We start from the raw sequence: 18,403 nt of genomic DNA, 5'->3' as shown, positions 1-18,403 counted from the left end.
TTATCTCTGTTGCAATACTCCAATTAAAAGAGAGAGCTGTAATAATTGATATATATTTTATTAACAATTTGTAACTCCCACGGTAATTATTCCGGAGAATAAACGGTACTTAATTTTGCGTATTCTTCGTTAAATCGGAGAAGAGATGCATTCGGCAGAGGGTGTGAAGCTGCGAAAAGTACGTTGTCCGCATCAATAGTATTCAGATACTTGCACTTCAGAGGAGGATACATAAAGGGGAATTTACGGGGCGGGAATTGAGTTCAAATCCTGCGAGAGGTTGAATTTATACGCGAGGGAGACGAGGAGAGAAAGGAAGGGGCAGTAAGCGCGTGGAATCGCTATCGGCGGCCATTCATCAATCCGTGGAATCAATACGCTGGAATTAATGAAAGCGCCGCGCGAACAGCAAGCTAGCGGCCGGAATGTTAATCGCGATCGTCCCGCGTCCGACCCGTTCTCGTGTACAGCAAACTCCCAAGGGTCGCGCCTCACACCCTCTCACACACTCTTTACCCCGCTGCGCTGCCTATGTCTAGTGCCACCCACATTGTCATGTCACATACAAAAAAATCAATATATTGTACATATTTCTATTTCGGGCGATGAAACAAAGTTTTTTTAAAAATTAAAACAGAAACGTGATGCTGTTTTAATAAATTATATATGATTTTTTTTATTTCGCCGCTTGTTAACACTTTGAAAAACTTATCCTGATTTTATACTTGAAGCAGAATTAAAGTTTTCGCACTTTGAACAAATGACACGTAATGTTTTCTAAACTTATGTTAGTTACAAGTTTTGAATATTTTTCTATCATTAGTTAGTTAAAAAAGTTAAAAGCACTGAAAAAGTGTAAAAAGATATAAAAATTAAAAAGTTTTATATTTGAAGAAAAAGTAGAATTTTGGGACGTCAAATACAGTCGGTATAGAAGGTTTCGATCTCTCGAATCGGCAGATCGACCTGTAAAGGCGGAAAGAAACCCTTTAACGTCTTCAGTCGATAAGAAACAAATATACCATCTTGCACTGTAATTATGGTGTCAATTATGACATTTCTTATTTAAAGTACTTCAAAATAATCTTCTTTTTTTATTGTTAAAGACATAATCTTGTAAAATTATATAATTTATAATTGTTACATGATACATGCTTTAAAACAAGGGAGAACCACAAATTATTAAATTTTTATAGATCTTTAATGTCACTTAACTGATGACATTATTATCTTATTATTATATGTGCGTGTTTTCTTCATATTTTCAATTGATGATGAATCGAAATTGAAAGTATGTGATTAGATGTGTAAAAAATTTGATTAAATTTTTATCATTTATGTGTGTATGTTAGTCAGTTTTACACGTGTATATTTAGTTTAAGTATGAATAATTTGCGCCCATCCCACTAATTTTATACGACACACACTTCACACAGCTTCCGAAAAAAAGATTAATGCGAAGGGTAGGTTTTGGTGGGAAGTGGCCATGTTGCCTCTCTCTCTAATGGATGGAAATTTTTCCAAATTTAACGATCGCTTAGCCCGCCCACACACAGAACTCGAGTAATAAGTTTGGCGTCTGTGCGATGGCCGTCACCGTGACGAGCACATGTGTAACTTGCCTTCTGTCATTCAGAGCTAAACTCCGCTCAGTTCATTCAGTTCGCTTGACAAAGATCATGCAAAGTAAGCTTTTAGTTGCGTTCACGACGGTGTATGTTTAAATTCTGCGTGGAACCTTTGAGATACTACCGTTAACGGTACTAACGCTACTTCCATAAGAATAAATGTTATTCGTATTTGGCCGCTACAAACACCCTTTATATCGTAATGTTTTATCACAAATCTTACAGCTCATCATATATTTATGTAAAAAGTTTTTTACGATATATTTTATATATTTTGCGCGCGTAATATGTCACGAAATGAACAACTTATAAAAATGCATAGCAATGTAATATAACGCGTCGCTTCCTTTTATGTTACAGGTGCGGTATAACGTTGATTGTAGGGTGGACAGAGGAACGAAACGGGTCTGGAGTGGCTTGGCGCTTTGAACGAAGGTGTCACACCGGGAAAGACGAAGGACTCTGATTACTATCTTTTGCCACCACCTTGTATACGCGGTATACTCTCCCCTCTCTCTCCACTTGCTAAAAGGTTCTGTAGTGCTCCAGTTTATAATTTTATCCTCTTTCGGTAGTGAGCCCAGTGTGATAAAAAAAAAAAAGTCAAATGAAGTATATGTGATCCACAATGATGGTAATTTGATATTATATACGTGTGCTTGTGCTGTCCAAGAGTGCGTGAAATGAGAAGAATTGAGTGAGAAAGAAATTAAAAAAGAAAAATAATAATAATAAAAAAAAGATTCGTGAAGTAATGCAATCTCGGAGTGATAAATCTGTATCTATGTAAAGACGTGTGCCAGTGTGTCCGCACGAAGAGTACAAAGCAAAGTAAATTTACAAAGAAAAATATTCATAAAAACAGCCGCGGGTAACCAAAGGAAAGCCAGTCAGCAGCAACGTAGAGAAGTGGCATTAGCAGGTGGGACAGGTGGGACAGTAGCATGAGTTCGTATTTCGCGAATTCGTACATCCCGGACCTGCGAAATGGCGGGGTGGAACACCCGCATCAGCATCAGCAGCACTACGGTGCGGCCGTACAGGTACCTCAGCAGACACAATCGGTCCAGCAACAGTCCCAGCAAGCCAGTGATCCATGCGATCCGAGTTTGTTACGTCAAGGAGTATCCGCCCACCATTATGGAACCACGGGAGGTCAGCAAGACATGCCTTATCCGAGGTTTCCCCCGTACAACCGGATCGACATGCGAAATGCGGCTTACTATCAGCATCAACAGGAACACGGAAGTATGGACGGTATGGCCGGTTACAGGTCGACGTCCCCGAACGCCACTATGGGTCACATGGGACACACACCAACCCCTAACGGACATCCGTCCACTCCCATTGTCTATGCCAGTTGCAAACTTCAAGCGGCTGCTGTCGATCATCAAGGTAGCGTTCTTGACGGGCCGGACAGTCCGCCTCTCGTCGAGTCGCAGATGCATCACCAAATGCACAGCCAGCACCCGCACATGCAGACGCAGCAATCGCAGCATCCGCAACAGCAATCGCAGCATCAGCATCTGCAGGCGCAGCAGCAACATATGATGTATCAGCAACCGCAGCAATCACAAACCGCGTCGCAACAAGGACAAGGTGGAATGCACCCTCAGCAACAGCAGCAGGCTCAACAGCATCAAGGCGTCGTTGCATCATCGCTCAGTCAACAGCAGCAAGGTACACCTCAGGGTGCGGCTACCTCAAATTTACCGAGCCCATTATATCCATGGATGAGGAGTCAATTCGGTAAGTGTAACAGAATTATAAAGCGTTTTATTTTGTTTTACATTGTCAATAAAACAAACATTGTTAGAATGCTGATGTTGATGAGAAATTAATACGCAAGATTAATATCTATCGCGAGATACATTTGATAAGTGTAAATAAAAAATATATTAAAATATTTGTCGAACTTTCAAGAATCGCACAGTTATCGTGCGAACTCCCGTAGGTGAAATTGAATACGACGATGTGCCGTTTCTAAGAATAGACAGATTTCACTCGGCGCGCGACCAAAAAGTCTTTTAGAAAGCTAAGTTTCTAGTCAGGCATCTCAGGTAGCAGATGTCCAACTTTTGGATTTATGCAACGGCGCACAAAACTAGACCAAATTCGTACAACAGCCGACTCCGAAATTGGCACAATGTCTCCAGATATGCCGCGAACGGAGTTATTTATTGTGCTGACCTTTTAGCCCGTCCACTAGGTTTCACCGCTCGCTCGGCTTCGGCCAAGTCACAATGAGCGCTATCTTTTGTTCTTTTCTCCTACATGTTAGTTGGCACTTGAACTCGCAAAGTCGACATATCCAATTTTATTCGTGGGATAATTCATTGTCAGCCTCGCTGGTTCAATTGGTCGCACTTGTTATCATCACGACATTATATTACGCTGGTAGATAGCAAAGTTAATATCTTTTTCTAATGAAGAATTGTTTCGCGCGATTTATTACGTTTCACAATTATATTATTTATTAGGTACGCTTTATCATGTGATTTGATTTAAGTTCCGATATCCAAATCTATACACTTAAGTAATACAGTAGATTTTTGTTTATTCAAACGATAGAGTTTACACACACGTTTGACAGTGCTTTGACAGATCTTACATTACTCAACACTTCGGACGACTGATGATGGATAATGAATGAAGTGACAATAGAGTTACACCACCGCTTAGCGTAAAAGAAATATCACGAGCAGAAGGTTACGGAACCCTGCTGATTTTTTACGTTGTCGATTTTACAGCCTTGTTTCTTCATTTGTCTATCTATGGTTTCTGCTACCGGAGAACATATATAATACGATATAATAATCTACAAACATACATCTATTTGACACTAAAATATGACAAACTATTCTTACTCTTCTCAATCATTTTTTTCGTAGCAAAACTATCTTCTTGTATTTTGCTTATCGAAGATAAACACATGTTAGCATGATAGTGAAAATGACGCAAATAATTGTTTTGTAATAAGAATTATAAAAGATTTTTTTTAAAGTAAGTAACGTATATATTTTCTCCCTCAAAATAAAAATTATTCAAGAAACGTGTCTCAATAACATATTTGAATGTTGAAATTTATTACAATTATTGTTTTTGTAAATTACAACTGTTCTATTTAATATATATTTTTCTATACATACTTTTATATTAGAATAACATAAAATAAATTATAAAATATAAAAGTATTATAAAAATAAAATATTATAATTATAAAATAAAAAAATATGATTTATTCTTATATATGCAATTATATGTATATTTTTACGTATATTTATGGATATTTTTGTACGTATTTTATACAGATTTTTATTTATAAAAAATATCAAAAGTTTGATATCTTCCTTCGTATCGCGATGATTTCTCTCATACCATCTTTCGGTTAGGTTCAGAAGCTGATCTCGAGTATCTCTGAGCCGATAAACACGGACGGTTATGCCTTGTAGTTTACTGCCAGTTAAACGAAGAAAACGTTTCGAGTCCCTGAATGTGCTCACAGATGTCGGCACGTTTAAGAATGCTCTGTCTTATTTTTTCGTGTCATTAACTTTGTTAAAAAACTAATTTTTTTTTAAGTGTATATACCTATTCTTATAAATATACAATAATATATCTAAATTTGTTAAAATTTGCTTTTATATCAAAAAGTTCATATTATATATAAAATAAAATATACTTAGAATACTATATCAAATAAAATATATTTAATAATATTTACAGAAATAAAGGAAAAAGTATTGTATAGTCGTTATGTGATACATACATTTTACTGAACTTAAAAAAAAAGCATATTAAAATATAAAATAAAAGTTTTTTGTTGTTTGTTTTTGTTACAAAGTCAACATTTTTTATAAGTAATAATTATAAGAATTTTGACAAGTATCTTAATTCATTTACAGTAAACATTTCCAGTTTAAATTTAAACAAAGTTTGTATATTATTAATCTCTATTTTGTTTTGTAATTTTATGTAGCAGAATATATTTGCACTTATATTTAAACTGAAATTGGTTTACAAAGAAACACTTTTCTCTAAAAGTGATAAGACAAAATGATTTCGATATACATCTTTTTCTTATTTTTTTGATAACGACGATCGTGATACCTCGCTGCATTGCAACACCGTTGAACATTCCGATCTCAAGTGTTGACCCAAGAAAAAGAGACCAACCATCGATACCGGCGATGCTTTTAATGCATGAGATAATTGCGATCTTCTGTGTGTGAAAAGATTTATGATGTTTCCACTCCTTTCCCCACGTATTCTTAATAAATAAACGTCGTGATACACTTATATACTTGTAAAACCTATGTTGCGTGTATATGTGCACGCTCGCGCACACTACGTTTCTTACACGATATGTAGGTAATTTTAGACGATAAATCTAAATTATTAGCAAAATATTGTATAACAATCCGATTACGTGAACATATTTCTCTAATATCGCGAAACATCTTCTGTGTTCTGTTTTTAATACGTAGAAAAAATCGACACACTCTGCTCCTGAAATGCGTTTTATTATAATTTAACTAGCAGTTAGAGATTGGCTGACCATAATGATGGCGGCTTCGTGAGATATTCAAAAAGCGATGGAGTTCAGAAGGGAGGAGCTAAAAGAAAAAAATAGAAGACAAGAGGCATGTGTATCTTCTATGTGTACGCAAGCGCACGTAAGAGAAAGAAAGACTGACAGAGGGAGGAGGGCGGTAGAAAGAGGTAGAAGGGATGGATGATGATGATGAATGAATCTACGAGAAATCCTGGGACCGTTTGCTTTTGGAGCTCCGCCATGGAAGTAATCGTGAACGATATGGAGGACGTTAATTTCTCATTTGCGATATTTGACTAGAATTTAACGCTCGGAACGTAAACTTATCTTTTGTTTTATCGCACAGTAATTTGATTTATTCATTTACTTAACGTTTAACATACTTAGTACACTTAATTCAAAATCTCTAAGTGTCTTTTAGATAAATCTACAATTTAATTTCGTATTTTATACGGGACAGTCATACGTATCTCGGGAAACAGGTGCGTGAAAAAATACATTTTAATGCGTTTTTCGAGTGAACTCCGGTAAAGTCCGACGCATATGTCGCGACGAGTTCGTTCTCGCTGCTCATTATCTTCCTTCTACCTCACGAGATTCTCTCAGACTCCGTCTTCTTGTCCGGCTGTCTGCTCGTCTACTTGGAAGATAAAAAAAAAGGGAGAGAAAGAGAGAGAGAGAGAGAGAGAGAGAGAGAGAGAGAGAGAGAGAGAGAGAGAAGGCAAGGAGGGAAAACCGCCTATCAGCTACTCTTGGGGAGTGAGAGGGGTTCCTTGAGGGGTTTCTAAATTCCTACTACATATGAATGTGAGCGAGTCTGTTGTTCTTCTTTTTTACCCCGATATTTTCTACGGAATTTAATCAGTCTTGGTCGAAATACAAAAAGTTAAATTGCTAATTTTATATTGGCACTATAGTTTACGTAGTGCCAAGTAAGTTACCGAGCATAATAAAATTTAACATTGATGTGCGTTCATATTTTAATAAATTAAATCCAGTTAAAATGTCGATATTTGTCGCACTTCTGTGAATGTGCGCAATCTGAGAAAATACATTTCGATGAAATTCAAAAAGTTCTGTGCAATTAATATTGGATGTCCGTCTCAAATCCGACAAATATAATTCCAAGGTTCCAATCGCGAACGCGAATAATAAAATTAATGGCACATCTAAGATATCTAATCGAAGAGCGTTTTCAAGGCCTTGGTCTTATAGTGCCCACGTAAAGCTTAGCTTAATTGGGCAGCGAGTGGTGGCCGCACCTTATTAGTGGGTTACAACATCCGGCTAGCTGTTAATCTGAAAAGTCCTGCGTGTATCCTGCGGCGGGCCTGAAAGACCAGTCGAGCAGGAGGGGAAGTGGAGATGCGGAGCAACTAGCCTATAATAAGCCGCACGGTTGTGTACGTTCTGTTCTGTTTCGTTCCTTCATGCTGCGCCAGTGAAGGCAGACCTATAAATCTCTCGAGCATACTCCAGGGGACATTTGATCCTTGCGTAACCCAACGCCGTTAATTTATTGCCCCGCGTTTAAAGTCACCTCCGTCCGCGAAAGCTGTGGCAGCGCTGCTACATCGGGTCCGGCGCAAACTTAGGCCATCGGTATGACTTTCTTATTATCAGGTTCCTTCCCATATGGTATGCGCGTGCGTATGACACGCAACTTTTAAAATATCGGAGTAAAATTAATTAAAATAAATTAATCGCGAGAGATTGTACAACAACACTCTGTTTCAAAAATAAAACTAAATTAAACTTAAATAAACTTCATTTATTTTTGTATAGGAAAAAAAAATAGTATACTTTAGTGTTAATTCAACACAATAATTTGTGATTACTCATGTGAAATATATACTTACCTATTTTCATCTACTATTTTCATCTACTCATGTTGAATCAATGTTTTTTTTTTTTTTTTTTATCTTGCTACATACTCTAGTTGCACATTATTTGCAACAAATATACCACGATTGTACAAGTATTCTTAATCATGAATATGCTCGAAATACGCATGCAAACCATATTCGTGCACGCGTCAAGAACACACAGAGAGTACTGCTGTCTCTTTAATTAACCCCACATGTCTCGGCATCAAGGAATCTCGTGCTCACCACGCAATATCGTGCCCGCTGCCTAATTCTCACAGCCGGATACGCCTAATCGAAGATATGACTATTCAACGATCGGAATCGATTGGCTTGGAAACTCTATAAGTTTTTTGCCTCATAAATAATACAGACTCTTCGATGCAACGTTTAATAATTTATTTCTTTGCTCTGCAACATCTAGCGGCACGGGAGGATTTATGAGCGAAGTGACCTTTCGAAACAAACCTGATTATTACGCCGCATCGGCTCGGGATTATCTCGAAATGGTCATGGGCATGTGTGTTACAAAAGCTTCTTTTAAATGGAAATGCGCGCCCGCATTGTCAACAATCTAAAATAATGTGCAATTATATGCGACTGCCAGTTTTTAGTATTAATTTAGAATTTAAAGCTGACACATACCTATTAAAATTCTTGAAATGTGACATCACGAGGTAACTTCGAGATAAACAAAAAGTTTTTTTTTTCTGACTCTACAAGATTATATTATTACTGTGTAATAATTTATTGATTTTTTATAATGTCACAGCATATTACTAGATATGTTATAAATATAAGTGCTATTTACATAAATAGAGATTGGAACTTTCCAAACTGCAGTGTCATGTTTATGTTTCATGTAGTCCTCGGACGCTTTGATGCTTGCTAGCTTTTAGGAACATGATCTTCATTAACGGCGTGACGAATGAATATTAATATAACGCAGCTTTCGTAGAACAGTTGGCACATAGATATGCTTGACAATCAATTATGACCCTTTGCTCGCGTGATACACGATTCTTCAAAGCGAGAATATGACACTTCATACGGTCTGGGTTTATTTACGAGACAGATCGATCATGTTTTTTGCAATATTCATTATAATTTTGGCGGAATCTCTTCAAAATGACTATCTTCTTGAAACAACAGAGTCTAGGAAGTTGCCTAAATCGTCCAAGCTTATAAGAGAGCGCTAGAGATTGGTATGTTGTTAATTTGAGAGCGTAGCTGAGAAGGAAGGGAATGAAGAAGAGGGCATGCTCCCAACTTTCTCTATCCTTTCTCTTTCTCTAACGCGCACTTTTTCTCTTCCTCCCCATCTTCTTGTCTTCGTCTAGCCGAACGGTTCAGGAACCAACGCGATCTCTCCATCTCTCTCCGGAGCAGAACCGCCATCCATCTTCATCGGCCGACAGCGCGACGGGCGGCGTTTGCCTCGAATGCTCGCCAAGGAGTTTTCTTCTTCTTCTTCTTCTTCTTCTTCTTCTTCTCTTCTTCTTCTTCTTCACCTCTCCCCTTCCAACTTTCCAGTTCTCATCCCTATGTCTCTTCTTCCTCTTTTTCCTTCCCTCATACCATTCTGAAACATTCCCTGTTTTGCTCTCTCACACTCGTACGGCGGGCTAACCCTAACCCTTTGAGGTTTATACCTCGTAAAGTTGTGAGACTTCTCACACAGAGTCAACTCACTCTGTCTCTTCGGTATCTTCCTCTTCGTTCTCCCCTCCCCCCTTCTCTCTTTCTCGCTCTCTTAGCAACTATAATTAATATCCTTGTTCGGGATTCATGTATACCGCGCGCTGCGACCGCAGATCATATCGCGGATATCGCTAAGGTATTTATCATATGCGGAACTGCACTTACAGTCTCAAGATCTTTTTTAGTCGAGAATATATTTTTCGTTTCGCGTTAGCTTTATATGTACAGAAACTTCTTCTCTGATCAATTGAGCCGACATTATACACGCTGTGAATTTTTTGTGGTATTTCGTAAATATGTTAGATAACTGTATAGAGGATTTACATCTTACAAACGGGGAATAAAGAAATTTTCGTACGTTTTTTTTTCTTATCCCAATGACATCGGTCATAAAGCAAGTAAATTCTAATATTTCATAAGGCTGATTATTATCAGCTTATAAAAATGGTGTATTACAAGTGTGTATGACACAACTTGTGCGTATTGATTCAAGCTCTTAATTTGTTTTGTTTCAGAAAGGAAACGAGGTCGGCAAACGTACACACGATACCAAACGTTAGAACTAGAAAAGGAGTTTCATTTCAACCGATATCTCACTAGGCGGCGGCGTATCGAGATCGCGCACGCGCTATGTCTGACGGAACGGCAGATAAAGATCTGGTTTCAAAACAGACGGATGAAGTGGAAGAAGGAGAATAAGACGAAAGGCGAGCCGGGTTCGGGCGATGGCGACACTGAAATCTCGCCGCAGACATCGCCGCAGGGTTGAAAGAGCTCCGAGGAGTGGGAACTTTCTTTCCATCTCTCTCAGGGTCGTTAATACCTTGTTTCCAGCACTACCTCCTTCCTATCCAAATTCCGATTCCCATCGATGACCTCCAAATGATTCCCTCTTCCCCTCTAAGCAATGACGCTTATTTTGTCGTGTTAATCATGTTGCTTGTACCAAAAACGAAGCAGATAGAGATGAAAGCGAGGAACTTGTTAAGATGGACCCGTAGAAAGAAATGCTCGATGAGAAAATAAAATTATGATAAAGCGCAGAAAGGCGAGAACGGCGAAGAAGAGAACACGCACGAAGGAACGAGTCAGCAAAACTGGAAACGGGCGTGGATATAATGTGGATCAAAGATCATTTACTTGAAGAAGAAAAGAAAAACGTATAAATAAAAACAAAACTGGATCACATGCTAATCAGAACCGCATTAACCTCTTATTACGTTTAATTACGAATGTAATTGTACTAAAAGTCTATGGACGTATATACGGAAGATGAAGATGTACGTAGTAGATTAATCGTGAAATTGTGGGAGCGAGTGACCGATAAGTAGTAATGCGAATAGATCGTGTGTGATATATACACACATGAGTGATAGGTATAAAGAGTTAAGTTTGTCGAAAGAATGGGATGCGCGAATCCGAATCGTGAGCGTGTGACAGGGAAAAAAAAAATCGCGGTGAGATCTTAGAAAAGCATTTTATTATTTATTCTCTTACATCGTAAAGACGTAGAGTTCATAGAACGATTAGTAGAATAGCAAGTACGAAGATGTCCGTCGCGTCTGTATTTAGCGGTTTAGTGTTCTTATAGAGGATTGTTTAGATAGATCTTTCTTTGGTACCGCGGTGGCTCCAACAAGAATACTTATGATTGATTCGTGCCAAGTGTGATCTTTCGAAGATGGTAAAATTTTCAAGAAAGGATCCGAGCATAACGGCAGGATACAGCGGGTGGACGACAAAAATAAGTTTTCCAGAGCAGAAGACGGAAAATCACGAAGTTCTCTCATCTAATTCTGATACCAGTGATATACAAAAAAAAAAGTGTGTGCAAAACTAAATCCGCAAAAAAAAAATCAGTGAATTTGATGTATAAATGTAATAATTATGGCGATGTTTTGGAATGTGTTGTACGAAGAAAAGGCGACAGAGAATGACCGTGGAGATGAAACGGATTAGTGCTAATGATAAAGTGAATTTAAAAAAGAAACCAGCGTCCTTCGGCGGAGCAGAGGTAAATCGATTTGGCATTTCTTCACCGCGGCGCGCAGCGTCATCGCAAGGTTAGTTTGAAAAAAGTTGAATTAATTTGCTTCTAATCGAATTGTCGTATCCACATTCGATAAGGACAAGTAGATAAGCTTTGAGTTTTGAGAAAATATAAGGTCACGAACAAAATATTTTCGTGCACTTTGTTTTACAGAATGATGATTGTACAAAATTTGACTATAAAAATAACTACAATGTACAATTGAAAAAAAAACTGACTGCACCAACCGAAGGTGGAAAAAATCATTCTTATCGCGCTGTATTGCTCAAATACGCAATTTCGTAAACGATTATTTTCTACTTACATGAGTGTATGTTTTTTTTTTATATTTTTACAACACTAGATAATGTGCCAAGTTTTTAAGTTGCATAGATTTAGAACTTAGCATATTTTTTAATATGAATAAATGTTCTACATTATTTCTCAGCAGAGCTGCGAAATTTTCACTATTTAACTCTCGAGTAGTCGCATCTTGAAAGTCGTGCGATTTTATAGACATTATTTTTGATAATGTCTATGAAATTATCTTTTTTATTAAATAATTTGCGTGTCATTTTTATGATTGCTTGATCGCAATTGAATTTGAACAGTTATTCAGTTCAATTGAGGATTACTTGAATCTTAAATTATGATTCGCATCGACGAGAGACAAAACATACCTTCTAAGAAAAGGGTTAAATGTGTTCACACATGCGCATGCTTCAGAGTTAAAACAGTTTCGAACACTTGCAGAAAATAACTGTTTGCTATCAAAATGTACAAATTGTAGTATAATTCACAATGTCTTTTAGAATGCTGGACACACAATTACGATCTTGGATCAAATTATTTTCTCTTTAAGCTTTTTTGAAAAGAAAGAAATTCAATAATCGTATTTATTGAAATTCTTTGATTTTCCGTGTAAATTTTATGATGAGAAAATAGCTCAAGAAACGAAAAAAAAGTTGAAACATTACTCTTGCTCCGCGCGACATGACGCCAAGTTACCACATGTAATACATAGCATAATTTTGGAATAGGATGTCATTGGCATGAAACCGCTTGGCACTTTAATGATAGCTTGGCGTTATATCTTGAACCAAAGTCAATTTTTCAATGTATTACGCATATTGTGTATAACTGTGTATACTTAAATATGTATATAATCATTCCAAACAATCATACGTGACACATTGCGTTTTTATTTTGACAAGTTTTGTACGTACAAATCTTGAACACATTTATACATATTTTAATTAGTTATTTTAACTAAATAATATACTTTTAGTTAAAATGTAATTAATAATGTTATGTAAAAGACGTTCCCTTTTTGTAAATTATTTTTTAGAGACTAAAGACAAGACTAAAAATTTATATTTACACGGTAGTCGTACTACTTATTCTTCGTGATATTTTTTTATCTCTGCACGCGATAAAATATGTGACAAAATGTGTGATTAATAAGTCAGATTCGTTTTTTTTTTTTTTGCATTGATGAAACAAGCGCGTTAAGTGTGGCAAGCGGTATCAGGGCACTTGTCAACTCGATCGTTTGATCTGGTTCGATGAACCGATTCGATTACGCCGTATCGGGAGAGATCCAGGAGTCTGGCCATGCGGTCAGACGAGCCGATATATTCCGCCGCGGCGAATTCTGTGCTGTGTTGTAAACTTAGATTTGACATAATTATTTAGTGTACATCTTGTATACACAACAATTAAATGATATACGTAATAAACAATATTAATAACTGCGTGCTCTAGTTATGAACAGCGTTTGAAAACAAAACAAAACACCTAAAGGTAGCCAATGTTCTGTTTAACTATAGAATTCGGCTCCTTACCGTTTTTGCATTACAATGGGAAAGAGGAGCGAAGGGAGAAATGACGTAAAACTTGTAACCGATATACGTAATACATGGTCCAGCTCGCGCTCGCACGTCGATCGAGCCAATGACCAGCCTTTCCTTCTCGAGAGATTTATTTATGTAAAAAGAAAAACCCTTTGTCCTTGAGGAGCAACGAACTGTGTGAAAAAAAAGCGGAAAATCTGCGGCGGTCGCTCGCTGCCGCGTGCGTTTTGACATGTCTGCGTAATCCGGAGTAATCACGGTGTCTAATAAAAGAATTTTTTTTATTTTATTCTATTGTTATTTTTTTACTTACAATTTGAACTCACATAGAAATTTTTTATATACCTACCGTAAATATATCATATCATTTATCTTAATTGATTTTTGATACACACGCTTGTATTGAAGGTGAACACTTTTTACAGACGTGCGACGTGCGATATTCAGCATGATTACAACAAACTTTAAAATTTTTATTATAGATGTAAATCATACATTTTTTATTTTTATTTTAAATACGTTTTAATCAGTGACATACATTTGATGTGAATTAGGTAACGATATTTGAATCGTAAACGCATTTCGCGAGCCAAAGGAGGTATTTCTTCTGAAGTCATGATATCAACTGTTGCAACACTGTGACCAACATTTCAAAACCAGAGGGAGAAAATGAATGAACTACGAGTTGACATCTAGAGCTATATTAAAGTACATAAATATTTGTCGAAATTTATAGCGCGTAAGGTGTAAATTTTTGAAATATATAGTATCGGTTTGTCAAGATCTACAAATAATTGATTTGGTTGTAATATATATATATGAAAGTCGAATAGTGCAATAAAAAGTAATGTGTATGTTTAAAAATTAAAAAAAGTACGATGGATCTCGGTGCTGTAAAAGTAGTCGTGAGCGATCGCCGTGAATGCGGACACAATTGAAGCAAAAACTAAAATTTTGTATCTATTGGATAGCGAACTATTATAAACTATTATTATAGATAAAAAGTATGTATATTATATATAACGCGCGAGAAGGGAAAAAAAATTCATAGTATTAACTGGGAAGTACGAAATGCAAAATATATATTTTATCTTTACTCGTATATATGCGCATAAAATTACAGATATACATAAAATTAAACCAAGTACCGTGAGTGTATGCAAAAGTAGAATTAAAACCGAACGTAAAAATACAACAGTGTGTACGTACGAAGTATGTCACTAAGATAGTCCATATTCGATAAGCGTAAAGTCTAATTCGTAAAGTAAAGAAGTAACGTTAAGTAAACCGGGCATGTCGGTCGCAGTGTGTGGTAGTGGCGGTCGTGATTTTGAAATTGAATTTTTGTCTACGCGTAAAAAGAAAGCACAACTGTATATTTGCCACATTTAACGTACATACACACATACACACACACACATACATACATACATACATACATACATATATACATATACACGTATATATCACGGGAGGCGCGCAATTTAATTTTTTATTTGTTAATGTTCACGCGTACACGATACACGAGAAAACGGCGGCACTTGCGAAAATGTACATAAGTCCGATCTTTCTATTAGGCTATTTGCAAAAGAAAAAAACGCTACCAGATAAGTAGAACAAAGCGGAAAAAAAAAACGAAAAGTAATATAAACGCTTGTCAACGAACGAGTAATTTTCAGACCATGATATTATTTAGTTCAGTAATATTTATTGATATATATGTTATATATACCGCAAAATGGATCTTTCTGTTTGTTTAATTGATTAAACAATAAATATTTTTTATAACGTACTAGATAGTTGTATAGGTATTTGTATGTGTACCACTATTCTAACACTTCCTTGAATGTCTCTACAAAATTAACATACACACACATGGATTGGTAGAGATTTACAAAATCCTATTTTGATGTAAACTCTTTCGCACGTATCCATCTTGTTTTTTATTGACTTATAGATACAAACCGACGCGACGTTCAAAAATTGACGCGAAAGCATATTTTCGAGTACACGCAATTTCGCGATGTTTGTTTTATTTCTCCGTGTGATTTAAAATACGATATACGATATACGAAATTCGCGCGATTGTAAGAAGAAAAAAAAACGTGTTTTCGAAAACATGTTAAATAAACGAAATCTCGTCCAAGTACATGTTTGCGCCGAAAAGTTCCTGTCATATTTCAGAAAAAGATGTCATTGGATGCACATATACCTCTTTTATAGGTATATGTGTAATCGTATTTCTATCCAAATATATACATAAAATGTATAAAGAATCAAGCAAACGTTATTTCTTTTTACACTTCATCATCTAAACCGAACTTAAAATTCATCCTACTTAGAAACTTTGATTGATAATGTTTTTAATGTGTGAAAAAAAAGAAGTGATAACTTTTTTACTCTTCTTTTTAATGCGCAGGAGATACTAGTATACGTTGCAAAATAGCTTGCTATGGTTTTTATCTTTTGATAATGTGGAAATATCAAGTTCTATATAAATTTCTCGTATAATGCGTACTATATATAGAGTATTTATACTTATATATTTACTTTATTTATATATATAACACTCTCTCTCTCTCTAACTGTATTTTATTGTACGCATGTAAATGTAAAAAAAACAAAAACCAAGTTCAAGGCATTATAAATGTATTACTTACGTAATTGCAGCTGGAAAGAGATTTCCATAAGTATATGCACAAAAGGGATCGTTTTATTATTTCAAACATTTCGTGTGAGATATGCGATTATATAGGTTCCGCCACGTGAAGACTGATAGACTCCTTAAAAAACGCGAGACACAAGAATGTTATATATATATATATATATATATGTATACATATTACAATAGTCTAAAAAAAGGAAACACACAGGAAGACATCCAGACCGATGTAAATTATTTATTAATAGGTACAAGTAATTATTTAAAACGATTACACGATTGCGTTCGAGTTAACTGATTGTTCCAGAAAAAAGTTTGCAGGTCGAGAATCGAGATTTAGAGCAACTTCGGACTTTACTCATTGTCAAATGTTTTCTTCTTCCGCGCGAATTGTCTTTACATTCAAATACAAGCAATAAAAAATTGCCGAAGTTGCTCTAACTTTTATTCTGATGTCTCAGAGAGAGACAAACACGGCACAAACAAGATAATGCATTTGTATATATAATAATATAATTAGTGAAGAAAAAAATAGCAGATCCATGTGAAGATCCTGATGGTTTTCTTATCTTTATTATCGGCAGGGCAATGTGAAAGGCGACGTCTGACGTCGCGGCATCGAATCGCGAGCCGCGACCCCTGTATACGATACCGCGTAGGTAAAGTAGGTACCTGTTTACTAGACTAAAAAAAAGAAGAAAACCTTACAAAGTAACGGTAGCAGAGAGGTCTAATTAATTACTATTTATTGATACGATATATAGTAACGATACGCCGTATGCGGCCGAGTTTCTCGAGTAACTCGGTTACTCGGTGACTCGGCGAAACTATAACTAGAGTAAGAGGATGACAATATTTCGAGAGCCGCCACGTTTTGTCGTCCGCTGATTTACTTACGGCTACTCTAGTGTGTCGCGCACACTAAAAGTAATTGAAACCACTTTTTTTTTTTTATTGAAATGATTTTATAGGAAGTTCAGTATTGGCCAATCTGTAACTTGTTTTTTTCGAGAATATTTTACAATCGAAAGAAAAGAATAATTTATTGTGACAATTTGTATTTTACTTTTTCATCTATTTTACTAATTATGGCACTAATTTGATTGTTCGACATTTACATTTTCAAAAAAAAAAATATCGTTTCTTACAATTGACGATTTTAAAATAAATGTGATAGATGTAAATTTCTTCTTCTATGTCTGTATTTTTTATTAAAAGTTGTATAACTTTTTTTCTTAAACCATGACACACGATCTGTGATTGATTAGATTTGTTATTTTTTACAGCTGCACACTTGAGTCACCACGGTTACACATTGCCCCGACCGAAAAACAGAATATATACGTATCAATATTCTGCATCCTACGCACATGCGCGTGTATACATACGTAAAAAAAAAAAAAAAAAAAAAAGAAAAGAGAAACAAATTCACACACAGTATACATTGCCTATATTACAAAAGACCGGGTACAATGCATTCGTTCCAACGATTGTGCGGAAGAAATACTTAAATACAGGTGTGCCTAGCAGCCGAAAACGAAATAAAAAACAAAAAATAAAAAACAAAAAAAAAAAAAATAACGTGGGCAACACTGCTTTATCGAAAACGATAAAATCGAAGAGAAAGATTATAAATAAAAAAAATGAATTCTATATATATATATAAATATATATACATATAAAAAAATTATATATAAATATATTTAAATATAAATATATATACGATACTCTATCATCTCACAGCTACAACAGACGTACATAGTTATTTTGTAGTGTCTCGCATTATGTAAACTTGTACACATAAAGAGTATGACAGTGACGATATGTTGATGATAATTGCAATGATAAACGATGTCTATGCGAGTGAAGTATGTATTAATGTATAATGACGAGGACGATGACGAATGACGACGATGGATAATAGTATTATAATGCTGTCATGTCGCGACCGTGTATTGTATTATATTATATAAGAGTCTGTCCATATATTAATAATAATAATTATTATTATATTAATTATAATATAGCTGTGTTTGAAAACGAGAAATAAATTGTGGTTGAATATGAAATAAGAGGTGATGTGTGAAGACAACGCGCGGACATACATTCC

At 35.8% G+C, this 18,403-nt stretch overlaps 1 protein-coding gene across 12 annotated transcripts in view; it reads left to right on the top strand.

Annotated features, from left to right (window-relative positions):
• Positions 1 to 18,403, top strand: part of LOC109852858 (homeotic protein antennapedia) — a 147,865-nt gene that overhangs the window by 124,281 nt on the left and 5,181 nt on the right. For 11 of the 12 annotated variants that reach the window (XM_020424413.1, XM_020424407.1, XM_020424414.1 and 8 more), the window contains 2 exons: positions 1,989 to 3,377; positions 10,265 to 13,091. In XM_020424413.1, the coding sequence (XP_020280002.1) occupies positions 2,573 to 3,377; positions 10,265 to 10,518 (1,059 nt within the window). In that variant the 5' untranslated portion in view covers positions 1,989 to 2,572 and the 3' untranslated portion in view covers positions 10,519 to 13,091. Of the gene's footprint in view, positions 1 to 1,988; positions 3,378 to 10,264; positions 13,092 to 18,403 lie in introns of those variants that run through there. The other variant, XR_002250041.1, reaches the window with a different exon arrangement.

The sequence above is a fragment of the Pseudomyrmex gracilis genome, unplaced genomic scaffold (assembly GCF_002006095.1).
Source record: "Pseudomyrmex gracilis isolate BER0280 unplaced genomic scaffold, ASM200609v1 scaffold_38, whole genome shotgun sequence".
Taxonomy (NCBI): domain Eukaryota; kingdom Metazoa; phylum Arthropoda; class Insecta; order Hymenoptera; family Formicidae; genus Pseudomyrmex; species Pseudomyrmex gracilis.
This window is presented reverse-complemented; position numbering and strand designations above follow the sequence as displayed.